General features: G+C 39.6%; 1 protein-coding gene across 7 annotated transcripts in view; it reads left to right on the forward strand.

Annotated features, from left to right (window-relative positions):
- Positions 1 to 16,206, forward strand: part of IQCG (IQ motif containing G) — a 46,058-nt gene extending 29,852 nt beyond the window's left edge. For all 7 annotated transcript variants that reach the window (XM_064573535.1, XM_064573652.1, XM_064573558.1 and 4 more), the window contains 5 exons: positions 2,099 to 2,260; positions 3,229 to 3,303; positions 12,868 to 12,999; positions 13,722 to 13,823; positions 15,734 to 16,206. In XM_064573535.1, the coding sequence (XP_064429605.1) occupies positions 2,099 to 2,260; positions 3,229 to 3,303; positions 12,868 to 12,999; positions 13,722 to 13,823; positions 15,734 to 15,871 (609 nt within the window). In that variant the 3' untranslated portion in view covers positions 15,872 to 16,206. The remainder of the gene's footprint in view (positions 1 to 2,098; positions 2,261 to 3,228; positions 3,304 to 12,867; positions 13,000 to 13,721; positions 13,824 to 15,733) is intronic.
- The last annotated feature ends 747 nt before the right edge of the window (positions 16,207 to 16,953 follow it).

Raw genomic sequence — 16,953 nt, forward strand, 5'->3', positions numbered from 1 at the left:
GTCCTACAACTTGTAAGAGGTTAAGAAGTACTGCGATGTATTAGCAACTGGGCTTGTCCCAGGTTCTCTGCCAGAGATACTTATCTTCTTGGAGGGGCTCTGATACCGTCGGAATAACTGCTGGATAATTGGAAGGATTCCATAGAGTTACACCAAGAAGCCAGACAAGATGCTTGAAGAGTTCCTGACTATTTTTAGGGGCCTATGATCCTTTAAACGATGTTTGCTTTTCATCTTGGATGATCTTGACCGATTTCTGCTTTGCTTCTTCTTCTAATGCTTAGAACTAACTCCACCCAACTTACGTGGTACAACTAAAGTTGGTTGGTATTTAGAGAAACAGAGATCTCTGACTAAAGCAATGCATTTTCATTATTAATTGTGTTTGCTTGTCGTGCTGTCAGCTAACTATCATCTCTCTGTGAAATTACTCATGCTGTGTCTGGCTGGTTCTTCTCAAACAATCAGATGTTACCTCCCTGACTAAAACCTTTCTGAGGCTCCCCATGGCCCTTGGATTACAGTTCAAACTCCATACTAGTGCCTGTGAGGTCCTACATGGTCCATCCTACCTCCCTCTACAACCTCATCTTGTCCCACTCTCAACCCTTGCTGGGATAGTCTCTGGACTTTTTTTTCATTTCCTGGAATGTATCCAGGTTTTTGCTGCCTCAAGACTTAGGCACTTATTTTTCCTTTTTCTTAGACTCTTCCTTGACCCCACTTTTCATGTGACATACATACTTATCGTTCAGGTACCAGATTTAACATTCCTTTCTCAGAGAATCCTTTATAGACTATCTGATCTAATGTGGGCCTCCGTTGTTACTCTGTCCCATGGCCTGTTGTCCTATTCTTTAATAGTGTTTTGTGCCTTTAAAAAAGTTTGCTTTCTTTTTTAAGATTTTATTTATTTTATCTTTTAAAAGATTTATTTATTTATTTTAGAGAGAAAGAGAGAGAGCAAGCAGGCAGAAGGGCAGAGGGAGAGAATCCTGAAGCAGACTCCCCGCTGAGCAGGGAGCCGGACATGGGGCTCGATCTCACAACCCTGAGATCATGATCTGAGCTGAAATCAAGAGTTAGCTGCCCAACTCACTGAGCCACCCAGGCACCCCTTAAGATTTTATTTTTAAGTAATCTCTACACCCAGCGTGGGCTCGAACTCATAACCCTGAGATCCAGAGGCGCACGTTCCACTGACTGAGCCAGCCAGGTGCCCCAAAAAGTTTGTTTTATTTTAATCACATCTCTGTCACTAGACTGTAAGCTTTATGAAGGCAAAGACCATGTCTATTAGGTCTCCACTATTTAACTTAGTATGGTACTGAATGAATATTTTTTTAATGAATATGGAAACCTTGAAATTGCCAAGCACTTTGTGACCTGCAAAGAGTTTTTACATATTCTTAATTAATTCCTTATAATCACTTGCTGAGATATTCCAGACAGGGCAGATATTAATGTTTTTATTTTATAGAAGGTAAGACTTGGAGAGTTTAACTGACTTGGCCAGGTTAACACAGCTATTGGGGGCTTGGGTGGGAAGACAGGTCTTTTGATCATTTAGACCAGGGCTCTTTCTACCAAACTGTGATAGTAATGGGAAACCTTTGTGCATACAGACTACCCAAATAGTGTACCTAGGAAAGAATCTCCCATTCCTGATGCTGAGAACTACTTATCCTTCATTTTCATGTATACTATCCATGATTATTGGCTAACTTTCCTATAGTGCAATAACAGAAAAATAGATCCAGTTCCTTGTTGATTTATAAATACAAAAGGTAGGCTTTAGCCATTGGCTGAACTGAATGGAGGTAGAATGTATTTTTTTTTACTTTATTATTTTTAAAATGATTTATTTATTTTAGAGAGAAAGAGAGAGGCCAGGGGTAGGGGCAAAGGGAAAGGGAGGGGAAGAGAGAGGATCTCAAGCAGATTCCCTACTGAGCAAAGAGCCCAATGCCAGGCTTCATTTTATGACCCTGAGATCATGACCTGAGTTGAAATCAAGAGTCGGATGCCCAACGAACTGAGCCACCCAGGCGCCCCCTGAATGTATTTTAATTTAGAAACTTGGTCTTAACCTCTACAGAGTCGGAATGAATATATTGCTCACCTCAAGGACCAGTTGCAAGAGATGAAGGCAAAAACCAACATGGAAAATCACTATATGAAGAAAAACACTGAGCTGCAGATCTCCCAGACCCAGAAGAAATGTAACAGAACTGAGGAGCTCTTGCTGGAAGAGATAGAGGTAATCACTACTACATTAGGAATGAACACGGTACATGGCATTCTAGCTGTCACTCTTTGTATTGCCTCAGCTAACAGAGGAGGAAGGAGGGGAAGATTTTCTTGATCTTTGCTCCATCTCTCCTGCAGCTCTCACATTTGAGACTAGAAACAAAAACAGAATGAGGTCTTGTGTATTTGCAGGCAGAGATTCTGATAGGCTGTAGGCTACATCCACTGTTTTTTGTGATGACTTTGAAAATCAGTTGTACTTTCTTCCCTTGGTCACTTTATCCTTATTTTATGAAACCAGTTGCCGTTCCAAGATACTTCCTAAGTGTGGTTTTTTGCTGCTGCCCAACTGGTACCTTTTATCCCTCCATTAAGAAATATAAAATCAAGAGAGCTGAACTTCATTCAAACCTAAATTTATAAAGCTGGCAAGTCACAGTGAAAAATTATCAGGAGAAAGAAACAAGGAGTAGACCCTCATTAGAAAAGGAAGGACACAATGGCTAAATGAACAGTAGGTAGGTGGGAAGGAGCAAACATGAGTGGCGTCATCCGTGGGGAGGAAGACTGCTTTCTCTGGGCCCCCTTTATTTGAAAGCTTACTCCCCGGGTTTGTCATACGACTCTGACTACAAACTTTCCTTGCATTCTGGAATTTCCTTTTCTAGGCCTAAGAACCTTGTCCCCTTGAAGTATTATTTCTCTCCTTAAATTGACATCACTTTATCCAGGCAAGCGGATCCTGGTCCTTTTGTCCTGGGCACTGGCACGTGTCCTGCAGAGTGCCCGACACATGGCTCAGTGATGTTCATGAGCACGAATTGGGTTGAAGGGAATGATTTGCCACCCTAGAGCAATATGGCAGGATTCTTGGGATCCCAGCTGGTAAAGAAACCTGAGATATGATCACAGCTACACCTCTAATCTTGAGAACTTCTCGTGGCAAGAATTCCTGATACTGGTTTATTGTTGTCACAGAAGCTGAGGCTGAAAACCGAAGAAGAGAACAGGATTCATATGGAGATTGAAATGTTCCTTAGAAAGGAGCAGCAGGTGGGTCACCAAAACTTTTCTACCCTCTAATGGGTTTGTGTTCCACTTACAAAATACCAAGGATGGCAAAAAAAATTTTTTTTAAGGAAAAATTTTTTGAGGGATAAAAAATCAACCATAATTCTACTGGCCTGATGAATGAGCTGTAGCCCATATCTTGTCTCACAGTTATCTATCTGAATGAATATTTTATAAAGCTGTACAGGTAAAATTTTGTCTTCTGCCTTTATCATTTAGCATTATATAAGAAACTGTTTTCTTGCTCCTATATTCCTCATAGTCATAATTTTAAAATAAAATTTACTGATTTTTAAAATTATTAAAATAACACACTCTTAGTTGAGGGAAGATTTTTTTAAATTGTCAATTGCTTTTTCACTCATTTTTTTTCATGTTATTACAGTGTCTTCATAAAATAGTTTAAAATAGTTTTATGTTCTATTGAATGGTTATGCCATAGTTTGCTTGTTACCCTTTATTTTGGGTATTTAGATTATTTCCAAGGTTTCATTATTATAAATAATGCAGTAATGAAAGCTTTGCCCAAAAAACTGTTTTCCTTCATTGCAGTTATGTACCAAAAGTAAATCTGAAACATGACAGTGTTATGTCAGAGAGACTGGACTCTTGATAAATATTGCTAATACTTTCTATTCTACACTACCATCAACAATGTAAATTGCTGACACTAATTTCAAGGTATCATCAACCACACTAGGCATTTTAGATATTTTTAAGGTGTTAATTTAATGAGTTGTTTTATTTTGCCTTTTTTTGCTAATAGAATTGAAAAATTGACCATTTTTTCATATATTTCTTTATCTTCTTTCTTCTTGTGTGAATTATGTGATTGAAATGGTTTTAATTAGTATTTCTAAAACTAATAACAAACTAAGCTGAATGGAGTTTTAAAAAAATATCCCTGTTGGGTGAATAAGGAAAAAATTTCTAGCTTACAATTCAGTCTAGCTTCTTTGAGAAAAGCTAATAAATTTTCAGTAAACAATTCCAAATTTGTGGTTAAGAAATACTTTATAGATGCTATCTCAGAGGGCCTTACTGAAAACAAAAATCTGGTAGGCTATTAGGAATAGGGTCTTACACCCAGGCAGTTTAGGGATTATGTACCATGTTACTTGTTCAAGTGTTAGATGCATAGTTAGCATGTGCTTAATAACAGTCAGATGAGTTGGTGGATAAATGGATAATGGATGGATAAAGTCAGTGTTTCCTAGATCAACAACCCAATAACACAAGCAATGCATAAATACTTTTCTTTTTTTTTTAAGATTTTATTTATTTATTTGACAAAGAGAGACAGTGAGAGAGGGAACACAAGCAGGGGGAGTGGGAGAGGGAGAAGCAGGCTCCCGCTGAGCAGGGAGCCTGATGTCGGGCTCAATCCATGACCTAAGCCACCCAGGCGCCCCCGTAAGTATTTTTCAATGAAAAATTTGAGACAGCACAGAAATACACAGATTTTAAAAGGTGAAAAAGTGAAAGCTCTTGTAATCACTCCAAATTGTTCCAATATTTCTTCTACATCTTTTTCTTGATATGCATACTTGTGTATGTACCTAAATACTTACGTTTTTAGTATTTATCTAGCCATCTATTTATTTATTAATATATTGATATTTGTGACATAAATGGATCCTACTATATATATTGTTCCAGACTGGTTTTTTTTTAATTTTTATTTATTTAATTTATTTAAAGATTTTATGTATTTGACAGAGAGGACATAGCCAGAGAGGGAACACAAGCAGGGGGAGTGGGAGAGGGTGAATCAGGCTTCCCGCGGAGCAGGGAGCCCGATGCAGGGCTCGATCCCAGGACCCTGGGATCATGACCTGAGCTGAAGGCAGATGCTTAATGACTGAGCCACCCAGGTGCCCCTGTTTTTTTTTTAAATACACTTTGTCTTAATGTTTCCTATAGCAGTACAACTGCTATATAATATCCCATTGAAGGGATAGACCAAAATTTAGTTAACCATTCTTCTGCCAGTGGACATTCAGGTTGTTTCTGAGTTTTGCTAGTATAATAATGCTAAACATGTTTAGATATGTCTCTAAATGCATGGTATATGGAAAGGCTATTCATTTTTGCCTATCGCCGTAGATGCCTTATGTCCTCTCATATTAGTTTTAATGGTTTTTCAGTTGATTCATTTAGATTTTCTAGATAGAAAATCTTATTGACTGCAGACAAATTTATATTTTCCTTTTTGTTATTTATATATCTGTTTCCATTTTGTGGCTTATTGTATAGCTTGAGTGTCAAGTGTAATGTTGATTAGTAGTAGTGATAATGGGGCCCCATTTTTCTATTCTTGGTATTAATGGTATTTCAGTCAGTATTACACATGAATTCATAATCATGCCAAGTTTCTCACGTGCAAGTTAGGGCATTTATTGGGAAATAATGGGACCCTGAAACTCGGAATAGGAACATCTCTATGGATTCAGAAGTAATTGATAATCTTGAACCCCCAAGTAACCCTGAGCCTCCCTTGCCTGTGGAAGTAGTATGCCCTCCAGGGTCTGAGGAGATTAGCCTTATTTTCCCTGAAAATGCCGTAGTAATAACTTCATCTGAGTCAGATGCTCACTCTCAAGACCCAGCACAATCACTCCTATTGCCCCTGGATCCATTACTAGAGTCAAATCTCAGCAAGTTCCAGGGTACAGATAACTCAGATAACTATAATTCAGAGGGAAATAGCTTATAAACCTAAAGCATTACAAGACTTCGCTTGTAATTGGGAGACATGTATGGGAATGGATTCTAAGGATGTTAGACCAATGCGGGTGGGATATAATGCTAGATTGAGTCATGTTCATTGATATGGATATACTTACTAGAGATTCTGGATTTGATGTGATAGCTTGTGAAGCTGGAGGTGACTCTTAAGAGTTCACTTGAAACTTGGACTCAACAACTCAGCAGTGGCCCACATTTAATGAGGTGGAGATGCCAGAGCTTCCCTGCTATGATCTGGAGGAGAATCCAAAGACTTAGGGAAATAGGAATATCAGAGTGAATTTGTGTGACCTACAGATCTACTGCTGAGCACCTACATGTAATGAGTTTCTGTGAGACATTTTTTCCCAGAGGACACTCCTATACTAAGACATTGAGAAATACATTAGTGAGGGGAGCACCTGCATCCTCGAAAAGGTCTTTGGTTGCTTTCCTATGTAGGCCAGGTAAGATCATGGGTGATATCATCATTGAAATGGCTTCCCTGATGTCAGTGGTGATGATGGGATCCTGGAGAGCCAGAGGACATGTAGCAGCACTTAACTGCTAAAGACAGGTGAACACATTTACCATGAAGGGCAGTAGGAATGTACTGGAAATCAGAATGCTTTTGCCCATAGGGGTATTTGCCAACAGCTGATTAATCATGGTATCCCTATGAACAAAATTGATGAGGGGCCTGATAAAGAATTACTTGATATATGTAACAGAAGAAAGTCCAAGATTAGAAGCCAAAACCCTGATCTGAGTCACCACAATGAAGGATCATGGTTTCTCCTCCAATTTCCAGAACTAAGTCAATTCAGAGACCAAAGCTCCTTAATTGAAAGGGCCACGTCCCCCTGAGGATGAACTCTGCACTATTACTGCAGGTATATATTGTGAATCTTCCCCTAAGCCTACTCAAAGGGACCAGTTACTATACACTGGAAAACAGAAAATACCCAGACTTTTTCAGATTACTAAACATTGGCTCTGATTTGATATTAATTCCTGGGGACCCGAAACAACACTGTGGTCCCTACTCAAAATGAGGGATTATAGTGCTCAGGTGATAGGTGGAGTCTTAACTCAAGTCTGATTTACTCTGGGACCACTTGTTCTGTGGATCCACCCTGTAGTTATTTCCCATTATGGAACATATAATTGGAATAGACATTCTCAGCAACAGACAGAATTTCCACACTGGCTCTCTGACCTATGGAGTGAGGGCTATCATGGTGGTAAGGGCTAAGTAGAAGTCTCTGGAACTTCCTCTTCCTACCAACATAGTAAATCATGAGCAAATGCTGGACGCCTGCTGCAACTGCAGAAATTAGTGCCAACAAAGAAGAAAGAAGCAGAGGTAGTGATATTTACCACATCCCCATTTAACTCAGCTGTGTGGCCTGTTGAGTTGAATGATCTTGGACAATGACTGGGGCTGTTGTAAGTGCGGTTGGGTGATGACTCCAACTGTAGCTACAGTTCCAGGTGTAGTATCTTGACTGGAGAAATTCTTCAAAGGCCACTGGCACTTGGTAGGCAGCTATTAACCTTCACCTGACCAAAGCTTGTGTCTCCAACCCATTTTGGAAGAAGCTCCAGAAGCAGTTTGCTTTTACCTGGCAGGGCCAACAGTATACCCTCACAGGCTCACATCCGGGCCATCATACCGTCTACGGAGACACTGCCTGCTTTGACTTTCTGCAAAACATTGTAGTAGTCCACAGCATGATGCTGATTCTATCTGATGAACAGGACGTAGCAAGGACTTTGGATGCCTTAATAAGACATATGAATGAGAAGGTGGGACAGAAGCTATTTTGGGTACCAGTTTTGAATCACGGTTCAGTTAGGTGACAGAAAACACACCAGTAGTTTCAGCAGGGAACATTTAGCAGAAGAATCATTAACTGATAATAAGGGATTGGCTACAAAGAAAGGATAAAAGAGAACTCTAAAGACTTGTATCCGGGCGCCTGGGTGGCTCAGGTGGTTGGGCGACTGCCTTCGGCTCAGGTCATGATCCTGGAGTCCCTGGATTGAGTCCCACATCGGGCTCCCTGCTCAGCAGGGAGTCTGCTTCTCCCTCTGACCCTCCCCCCTCTTATGTGCTCTCTCTCATTCTCTCTCTCTCAAATAAATAAATAAAGTCTTTAAAAAAAAAATAAAAAATAAAGACTTGTATCCAAGGAAGGGATAAACAGAGAGAGATGTTTGCTTTGTTGTTCTGGGTCAGAGCACGTTCATAGGTAGTGGGATAAAGTGGGCAAACTGGGAACGGTGGGCTCTTTGGTAAGCAAGAATCCTGTTGTGTCAACAGAACTTGACGGTGAATAAGTGGCATCAGCGTCCCACACACATGCCACTGTCATGCATGTGCCCCAGGAACAAAAGAGGAAGGACGCTGGAACCAAGGAGTGAAGCTCTCCTGTCATGTCCCTCCAGCACCCTCTACTGACAAAGCTTATCACTGTGCCACAGGGCAAAAGAGAACTAGTTAGATAGAGCAAGCATCCGGGTGACAAAGCTGGCTGGTGAAGGATGCATGTGGGGTTGAGAGGTCATCAGTTGATACAGGCACAAATGGGGATTGTATGAGGTTTACTCCGTAGGTTTATGGGAGATAAACTTTTATCAAGTTAAGTAAGTTTCCTTTTGGTCTTGCCGAGGTTTTTTTTTTTTTTTTCCTTTTTAATCTGGAATGAGTATTCATGTTTTATGAGATGGATTTTTTCCATCCATTGAGATGATATGGGCTTTTTCTTTTTTAATATGCTAATAAAGTAAAATATATTAATAGATTTATTGCTGTTGAATCATCTTTAAATTCTTGGGATAAACCCTACTTGTTCATAATATATTATTCTTTTACCAGACTGCTAGATTGATTCATAGATTTTTATTTTGCACATATATATTCCATAAACAAGATTAACCTATAGATTTATTTTTTGGTGGTCTTTGTGTTGCTATCAGTTATGCTAACTTAGCAGCTTGACTTGGGAAGCTTTCCACTTTTATGCTCTGAAACCTAAAAATACCAATAGAACAAATAGATTATTATCTGTTCCTTGAAACTTTGCTAAAATTTAGTCATAGACAGTCTTGTCTGGGTACCATTTTCAAGGGGAGATGGTCAGCTACCTTTTCCATTTTTTAAATGATTATTGATGTCTTTGTCTAAAGAATCTCTTTTTGAGTCATTTTTGGTAATTTCTTCCTAGAAAGAACCCATTTCATCTAAAACATTCCTTTCAAATTTATTAGTATAAAGGTGTGCTCCAGTGTCTCACAATTTAAAACTTTCCTTTATTCCTGTAGTTATCTTTTTCATCTTTATTTTAAAAAAATTTGTGTCTTCTCTCCCTTTTTCTTGCTAAGATTTGTCAAAGTTTTGGCCATTTTATTGGTCTTCGCAAATACCATCTTTTGGCTTTATTGAGCAAATCTGTTTGTTTTATTTTTTCCTTTTCACATTAGTTTTTGCTTTTATTTTGAGTAATTAGTTGATAATCTTTTGTCTAGTTTTTTTTTAATGTTTTATTCACTTATTTTTAAATTTTATTATTTTCTAATACATGCATGTAACCCAACATATTTTCTGAGTACTGTTTGGCTGCAGAATACAGGTTTTGATACATAATGCTTATGTTGTCATTCCTTTTTTTTAAGATTTTTATTTACTTGTTGGGAGAGAGAGCATGAGAGAGAGCGCGAGTGAGCACAAGTGGGGGCAAGGGCAGTGGATGAGGGAGAAGCAGACTCCCTGCTGAGCAGGGAGCCTGACATGGGTCTCGATCCCAGGACCCTGGGATCATGACCTGAGCTGAAGACAGATGCTTAACGACTGAGCCACCCAGATGCCCCTGTTGTCATCATTCCTTTCAAATAATTTCTAATTTATTTATTTCTCCCCAACATTTTATTTTGAGCGTTTCCAAACAAACACAGAGTTGGAAGAATTTTACAGTGAACATCCATATCATCTACTGGTAGATTCTACCATTAAGATTTTTTTATTCTTGCTTCATCACATTTCTATACATCCTTCCTCCATTAATCCATCTTACCTTTTTCACGCCTTTAAATAAATTATAGGCATTATAATTTGTAGTTTATAATTTATTACTTCCTTAATCTACAAGTTATTTGTGTATTTTTTTGAAGATTTTATTTATTTGAGAGAGAGAACACGAGAGAGAGCAGAGAGCATAAGTAGGCAGAGCGGCAGGCAGAGGGAGAAGGAGAAGGAGAAGCAGACTCCCCACTGAGCAGGAAGCCTGATGTGGGGCTTGATCCCAGGACCCTGAGATCATGACCTGAGCCAAAGGCAGATGCTTAACCAATTGAGCCACCCAGGCATCCCATATTGTTCGATTTCTTGCTGTCTAGTGCAAAGTCATTATTTGCATACCACTTTCATAGTTTTGTATTATCAGCATACCACCTGTGTTATTACAATTTTGTACATAATTACTCACCTAAACAACAAAATTAAGATTTTTATATCATTACTATAAAAGAAAAACCAGTATCATTTGCCATAAGTAGAGATTAACATAAATAGAAGTTCAATAAATACCAAATGATATTATTGCATTTTAGCCAGTTCTTCTTGCCTGCCTGGAGACTGTCTCTTTTTGTTAAAAAAAAGAAGAAAAATGTTAACAAGAGTTAGAAAGATGTTAAAGACATGATTGCACCAAACTGATATATTCTCTTTAACTTGATCAGAATGATTAATTGAATCATGTTTTAAAAAAATTCCATGTCAATGTACCACCTAAAGACTCCTTTTTTAAAATTTCATTTATTTAGTTAGTTATAATTAAAATAAGCACCATTTATTGAAAGCCTTTTATTTCATTTTATTTTATTTTTAAAAGATTTTATTTATTTGTCAGAGAGAGAGACAGAGCACAAGCAGGGGGAGAGGCAGAGGCAGAGGGAGAAGCAAGCTCCCCGCTGAGCAGGGAGCCCGATGTGGGGTTCGATCCCAGGACCCCAGGACCATGACCTGAGCTGAAGGCAGCCGCTTAACTGACTGAGCCACCCAGGCGTCCCTATTGAAAGCCTTTTAATGCCAGGCACTATATACATTATATTTATTCCTCATAATAATCCTAGGACGTAGGTAATATTAGTCCCATTTTACAAAGAAGAAACAAAGCCTCAGAGGTATTAATTAACATGGCCAATATATACAGCTAGAAAATGGGAGATTTAAGATTTGAACAGGGCTCTGATAGGCTCTGAAGCTTGTGTTGTTTTCATTGCGTTATGCTGCTTTTTTTTCTATTCCACTTGTTTTATTTTTTTTAATTTAAATTCAATTAATTAACATATAATGTATTATTAGTTTCAGAGTTAGAGGCTAAAGATTCCTCTTGATATCTCATTCTTGAGGTACATGATCTAGGAGTTTGGAAGTTATGGCATTATGTTCTTGGAGTGGTAACCCTTGACATTTTAACATACATATTTATACTTTGTTCTTCCTCCTAAGTCTAGAGTTAATCAATACTTTTATCTTCTTGTCTTTATTAAAGCAAAGTTTTAACTCTTCCTCTCCTACATCCCATGCTGAAATAGTTCGTTACATATTTCCATTTAATAAGTGAGGGAACTGAGGCTTAAAGAATTTAAGTTAACTTATTTGAGTCCCAGAGTTGGGAGTGAAACCTAGGCATTCTGCCTTCAGAGCCTGTCTGGGCTGTTTCCAGGAGACGATACTGCCTAATTTGGGATTTTAGTTCCAGATTATGATTTATTTTAAAAAAGTATATTATGGGGCGCCTGGGTGGCTCAGATGGTTAAGCGTCTGCCTTCGGCTCAGGTCATGATCCCAGGGTCCTGGGATCGAGTCCCACATCGGGCTCCCTGCTCCTTGGGAGCCTGCTTCTCCCTCTGCTTCTCTCTGTCTCTCATGAATAAATAAATAAAATCTTTAAAAAAAAAAGTATATTATGTAGCCTAAATATACATTTTATTGTTTCTCACATGTACTCTCTTTCTAAAATGAAATTTTAGATTTCATTGCTAAAATACCCTCTTAACTCTTCTCTAAAGACCAGGTATAGTCTTCCTTTCTCTCACATTTGAATACTAGGTTAGCAAAGTATAGAATCTTAAGACTCACATTTATTATTTTTTAGGACTTTGAAGACATTTTACCCTTCTCAACTGCTATTTACTGTTATTTTTTTTAAAAGATTTTATTGTTTATTTTTAAATTTATTTGAGAGAGAGAGCATGAGCGGGGGGAGCAGAAGGCAGAGGCAGAGGGAGAAGCTGATTCCCTGCTGAGCGCGGAGCCTGACGTGAGGCTCGATCCCAGGACCCTGGGATCATGACCCGAGCTGAAGGCAGACGCTTAACTGACTGAGCCACCCAGGCACCCCTGGTATTTACTGTTACTAATCAAAGATTTATCTGTGCCATTCTTTATCCTTCAAAATTTCCTACCTACCCTTTATTCCTTTCCGATTTCCCTTATCCAGACACCTGGAAGGCCCTCTTCCCTCTGTTTTTAAATTGAGTAACACATATTAAGCATATAGTTTGAACATTTGCATATATATACTCCTGTAACCACCACCCACACAGATATAGAACACATTTACAACATCCCAGAAGTCTCCCTCCTGTCCCTTCCTGATCAAATAAAGCAACCCATCCCCTAGAGGTAGCCACGAGTCTGACTTCTATCACTCTAGAGGTTTTGCTTTTTTGCGAACCTTATATAAATGATTCATACAGTATATCAGGCTTTGTGTCTGGTGGAACCCACGTTTTAATGTTCTTTCCGAACAGAAACTTGAGGAAAAGCTGGAGTTCTGGATGGAGAAATTTGATAAGGACACAGAAATGAAACAGAATGAACTAAATGCTCTCAAAGCTGCTAAGGCCAGTGACTTAGCACACCTTCAAGAACTCGCAAAGACGGTAAGGAAGCAGTCTCGATAGTGGAAGGCTGAGCGCCAGAGGACTGGGTGGTAGCTGAGCTACGGCAGCTGGGTAATGCCATTCCTGTGACAAAGTGGAGGTGTGCCTGTGAACCACTGAGTGTCTTCTTTGTGATGATGATGACGACATCCATGATGGGGACAGTAAAAGCCGCAGCTGACACACCACCGTGGTGCTCGCTCGGTTCCAGGCGCTTTGCTAGCGTTCCACACAAAGAACTTACTTCACCCTCACAACAACCTCTTGAGATAGATACTGTTATTATTTCTACTTTATGGTCTCTGAAGATAATCTGTAAATTATGATTTTTAAAAAGCTCCTGATTATGGTTTCGTCATTGAAGAACTGTAAAACTTCCCAAATTTCTCTTTTAAAAGATGGCTGCTATTTGTGTATGTACTTTCTATGAGTTTTTTAAAAAATTACATTACTTTGAGGTCATTAAACACACATCAAGTTACTAGTTCATTTTTATGCAAGATTTTATAGGAAATTTGAATGATCCAAACTGAAAATTTTTTTATATAGTTAATATATGAATATTTACAACATAGGAATCCACTTAGTTTTTTTCTTTTCTTTGGTTTATCTTTAGGTTTGGCATACTTTATTTTCAAATTTTATATTAAATGTGCAGGGCTGGCTGGGCCACACCTTGCCAAGACTGTCTTATAACCTAGGATTCATGTTTACTTTTATAGATAAGGGAGTATGAACAGGTCATCACTGAAGATCGGTTAGAAAAGGAGAAGACCAGGAAGAAGACAGAACAGGATGACTTGGAATTAAAGAGCGTCATAAAGGTAGAAAGCCAGAGTTGGCATCTTTTTTTTAAGATTTTATTTATTTTTATTTGAGAGAGGGAGAGTGAGAGTGAGAGCACGAGAAGGGGGAGGGTCAGAGGGAGAAGCGGACTCCCCACTGAGCAGTGAGCCCAATGTGGGACCCGATCCTGGGAGTCCAGGATCATGACCTGGGCCGAAGGCAGTCACTCAACTGACTGAGCCACCCGGGCGCCCCAGAGTTGGCATCTTAGGGCACCTTCAATTCAATAGCTGGCCTAACACTGAGGAACGCAAAGTTTCTCTCATTTATTTTGAAGCATGGAACAGGAGATCTCTAAGGAAGGATGGCCTTTTGTTATTACTGGAACTTGCCTGCAGTCCTTGGTGCAGGGAAATAGTTCACATAGCAAGGGACATGTCCCCAACTCTTAATCCAGGGGAAAGTGGTGGTTAGCAGGGGAAGCAGGACCTAGAGCTTGCTCCCAAAGGTCAAATTTAAGAATGTTATTTATAATCAGAACAGCTCTTGGAGGAGCTGCTGCTGCCTTTTTTTTTTTTTAACTAACTCTACCCCCAACGTGGGGCTTGAACTCATGACCCCAAGATCAAGGTCACATGTTCTACTGACTGAGCCAGCCAGGCGCCCCTGGAGGAGCTTCTCAAAATCCTATTTATATGTTAGCCCAGGCTATCTGGTAGGTTCTGATAAGAGCTGTTTTCACAAAAAGGTGGAGGGAATAAGTAGCAGTCTAGAAAAAAAAAAATTTTAATTTTCTATGAACTCATGTATATTAGTCATGTTGAAACTGGCAGGTCGGATTCTGGGAAATATTTTCAAGCAAAAATAAACATTAGCTGGACCAGGACTGTTGTTTAGAGAATTGCCTTTCTCTCTGAAAGAGGAGGGTCTGCTGAGATCCTAGTGTGCAAACAGTAGTTTGTGATATATATGTTATGGGGTAGATTAAGAAAGCTTTAAAGTACATTTAGAACCAGGCATCCAAACCTAAACATGAGCTTTCTATTAGGAGAGAGGCAGATGTATAGTTAGCAAGGATTTATCGAGCCTCTTTGGTGTTTTTTATTTGGCAGGATTCCTTGATTTAGAGCAAAAATGTAAGGACTAGCTGAAAACTTGTTTTCACTAATGGATTTGCTCCCAGTCTTTAGGGCTTAGTCTGATCTTAAAGTAGCCCAGACTATATTCAGAAGAGTTGTGTTTAATGACAGATATTTAAGCAGCTATCGAAATCCTTTTCGAAAGAGGAGTACTGATCCTTTTATCAATCATTAAAGCCATGAAATGCACCAGGAAGCCTACTGAAGTCATCGAAATTATCTTTGACCAATTGCTGGCCTAGCTAACTAACATTGCTTTTGGATCAAATGGTTTGGATGTGGGGAACTTGGATGTTCCTAAAGAGAAGCAGTACATGGGAACCAGGTTTCTAAGTGTAAAGGAAAGAATGGCCTAATCAGATTCCTTTTCCTTATGTTTACTCCTTGCGAACTTTACTCAGGAGTCCGTGGCTTCAGTTGTGGATCCAGCAAACAGGGGAGCGTTGCTGGAGGGAGAGCGGGCTTGGCTGCTTCCATGTTTCAGACACACACCATTCTTCAGACAGAAGTTACTTTATGACAAGACAACTCCCTTGGGGCGCCTGGGTGGCTCAGTTGGTTAAGCGACTGCCTTCAGCTCAGGTCATGATCCTGGAGTCCTGGATTGCGTCCCGCATCGGGCTCCCTGCTCGGCAGGGAGTCTGCTTCTCCCTCTGACCCTCCTCCCTCTCATGCTCTGTCTCTCATTCTCTCTGTCTCAAATAAATAAATAAAATCTTAAAAAAAAAAAAAGACAACTCCCTTATGCGAAAAGGATGCAGCTTGGCAGGCCTACTCTGAATTGTACTCACTCCCCCTTTCTCTTCCAGCTCCAGGCCTGGTGGCGAGGCACTATGATACGGAGGGAAATTGGTGGTTTCAGACTGCCTAAGAAGGACAAAGATGATGGCAAGGATTCTAAAGGTAAAGGCAAAGACAAGGACAAGCGGAAAGGCAAGAAAAAGTGATGGAGTTCTCGTCTTTTCCCCTGGTCTTCTGGAGACGGGGAGGAGGACTTGAAGGGAGGAAGAAACTTTAGCAGCACAGATAACTTTATCTGCAGGTTGTTTCTTATGTGGACATTCCCAGGTGCTGCCCGGTTCCTTCCCTTTGCCTGTTGCATTAGTTTTCAAGCCCTGAATTAGGAGTATACCATCGACTTAGGGCTGCTTCATATTTTGAAAAACTTTTGCTGGGAAGAAGTATTGCTAGGAGCCTTGCAAAGATTTCTCTTGCTTTTTCTTACCAGAAAAAAGTTCATGGGCTTATTAGTTATTGTGATGCATTAAAACTAAGTAATTTCTGTAATGTCTCGGATTCTGTCATTTGTCTACGGTGAAAAAACTCTTGAACAAAAGTCAAGTGTTCATTCGGAATTACAAGATAATGTTTATAAAGTGTCTAGCATAATATAGACACAGTATAAGGTCCAAAGGTTGGTTCCTTCCTGTCTTTTAGGTTTATTACCACTTTGGTGTTTTTGTTGGGGTGGTGGGGGCATGGAATACCTATCTTATTATAGGTTGCTTCAGCTCCTTTTCTGGGAAATAGGGATATAAATTATAAATTTAAAAAATAATGAATTAGAATAAACAGAAATGTTAGGATGTACAACCTAGTAAGGTGGGGACACAGGCCTGCTGGCAGACTAGCTTGCAGAGCTTGTTGATCAGTGAGACACCGGGGTCTACGCCTGCTTTGCTTCCTCAAAAATTCTCACCTTGCAGGATATTATGACTGAAAGAGTAAAGATAATCCAAGCAGAATGTCTCGGGATGCTAAAGCTTTCCCTATTGCACAGCTGGTAATTTCTAAAACTTTTTTTTATAAAGATTTTATTTATTTATTTGAGAGAGAGAGAATGAGAGAGAGAGAGAGAGCACATGAGAGGGGGGAGGGTCGGAGGGAGAAGCAGGCTCCCCAATGAGCAGGGAGCCCGACGTGGGACTCGATCCCGGGACTCCAGGATCATGACCTGAGCTGAAGGCAGTCGCTTAACCACTGAGCCACCCAGGTGCCCCGCACAGTTGGTAATTTCTGAGAGAAAAGT

The sequence above is a fragment of the Mirounga angustirostris genome, unplaced genomic scaffold, assembly GCF_029215605.1.
Source record: "Mirounga angustirostris isolate CCGP_5_RB_7025 unplaced genomic scaffold, mMirAng1.0.hap1 SCAF_1, whole genome shotgun sequence".
In the NCBI taxonomy this organism is placed as follows: Eukaryota; Metazoa; Chordata; class Mammalia; order Carnivora; family Phocidae; genus Mirounga; species Mirounga angustirostris.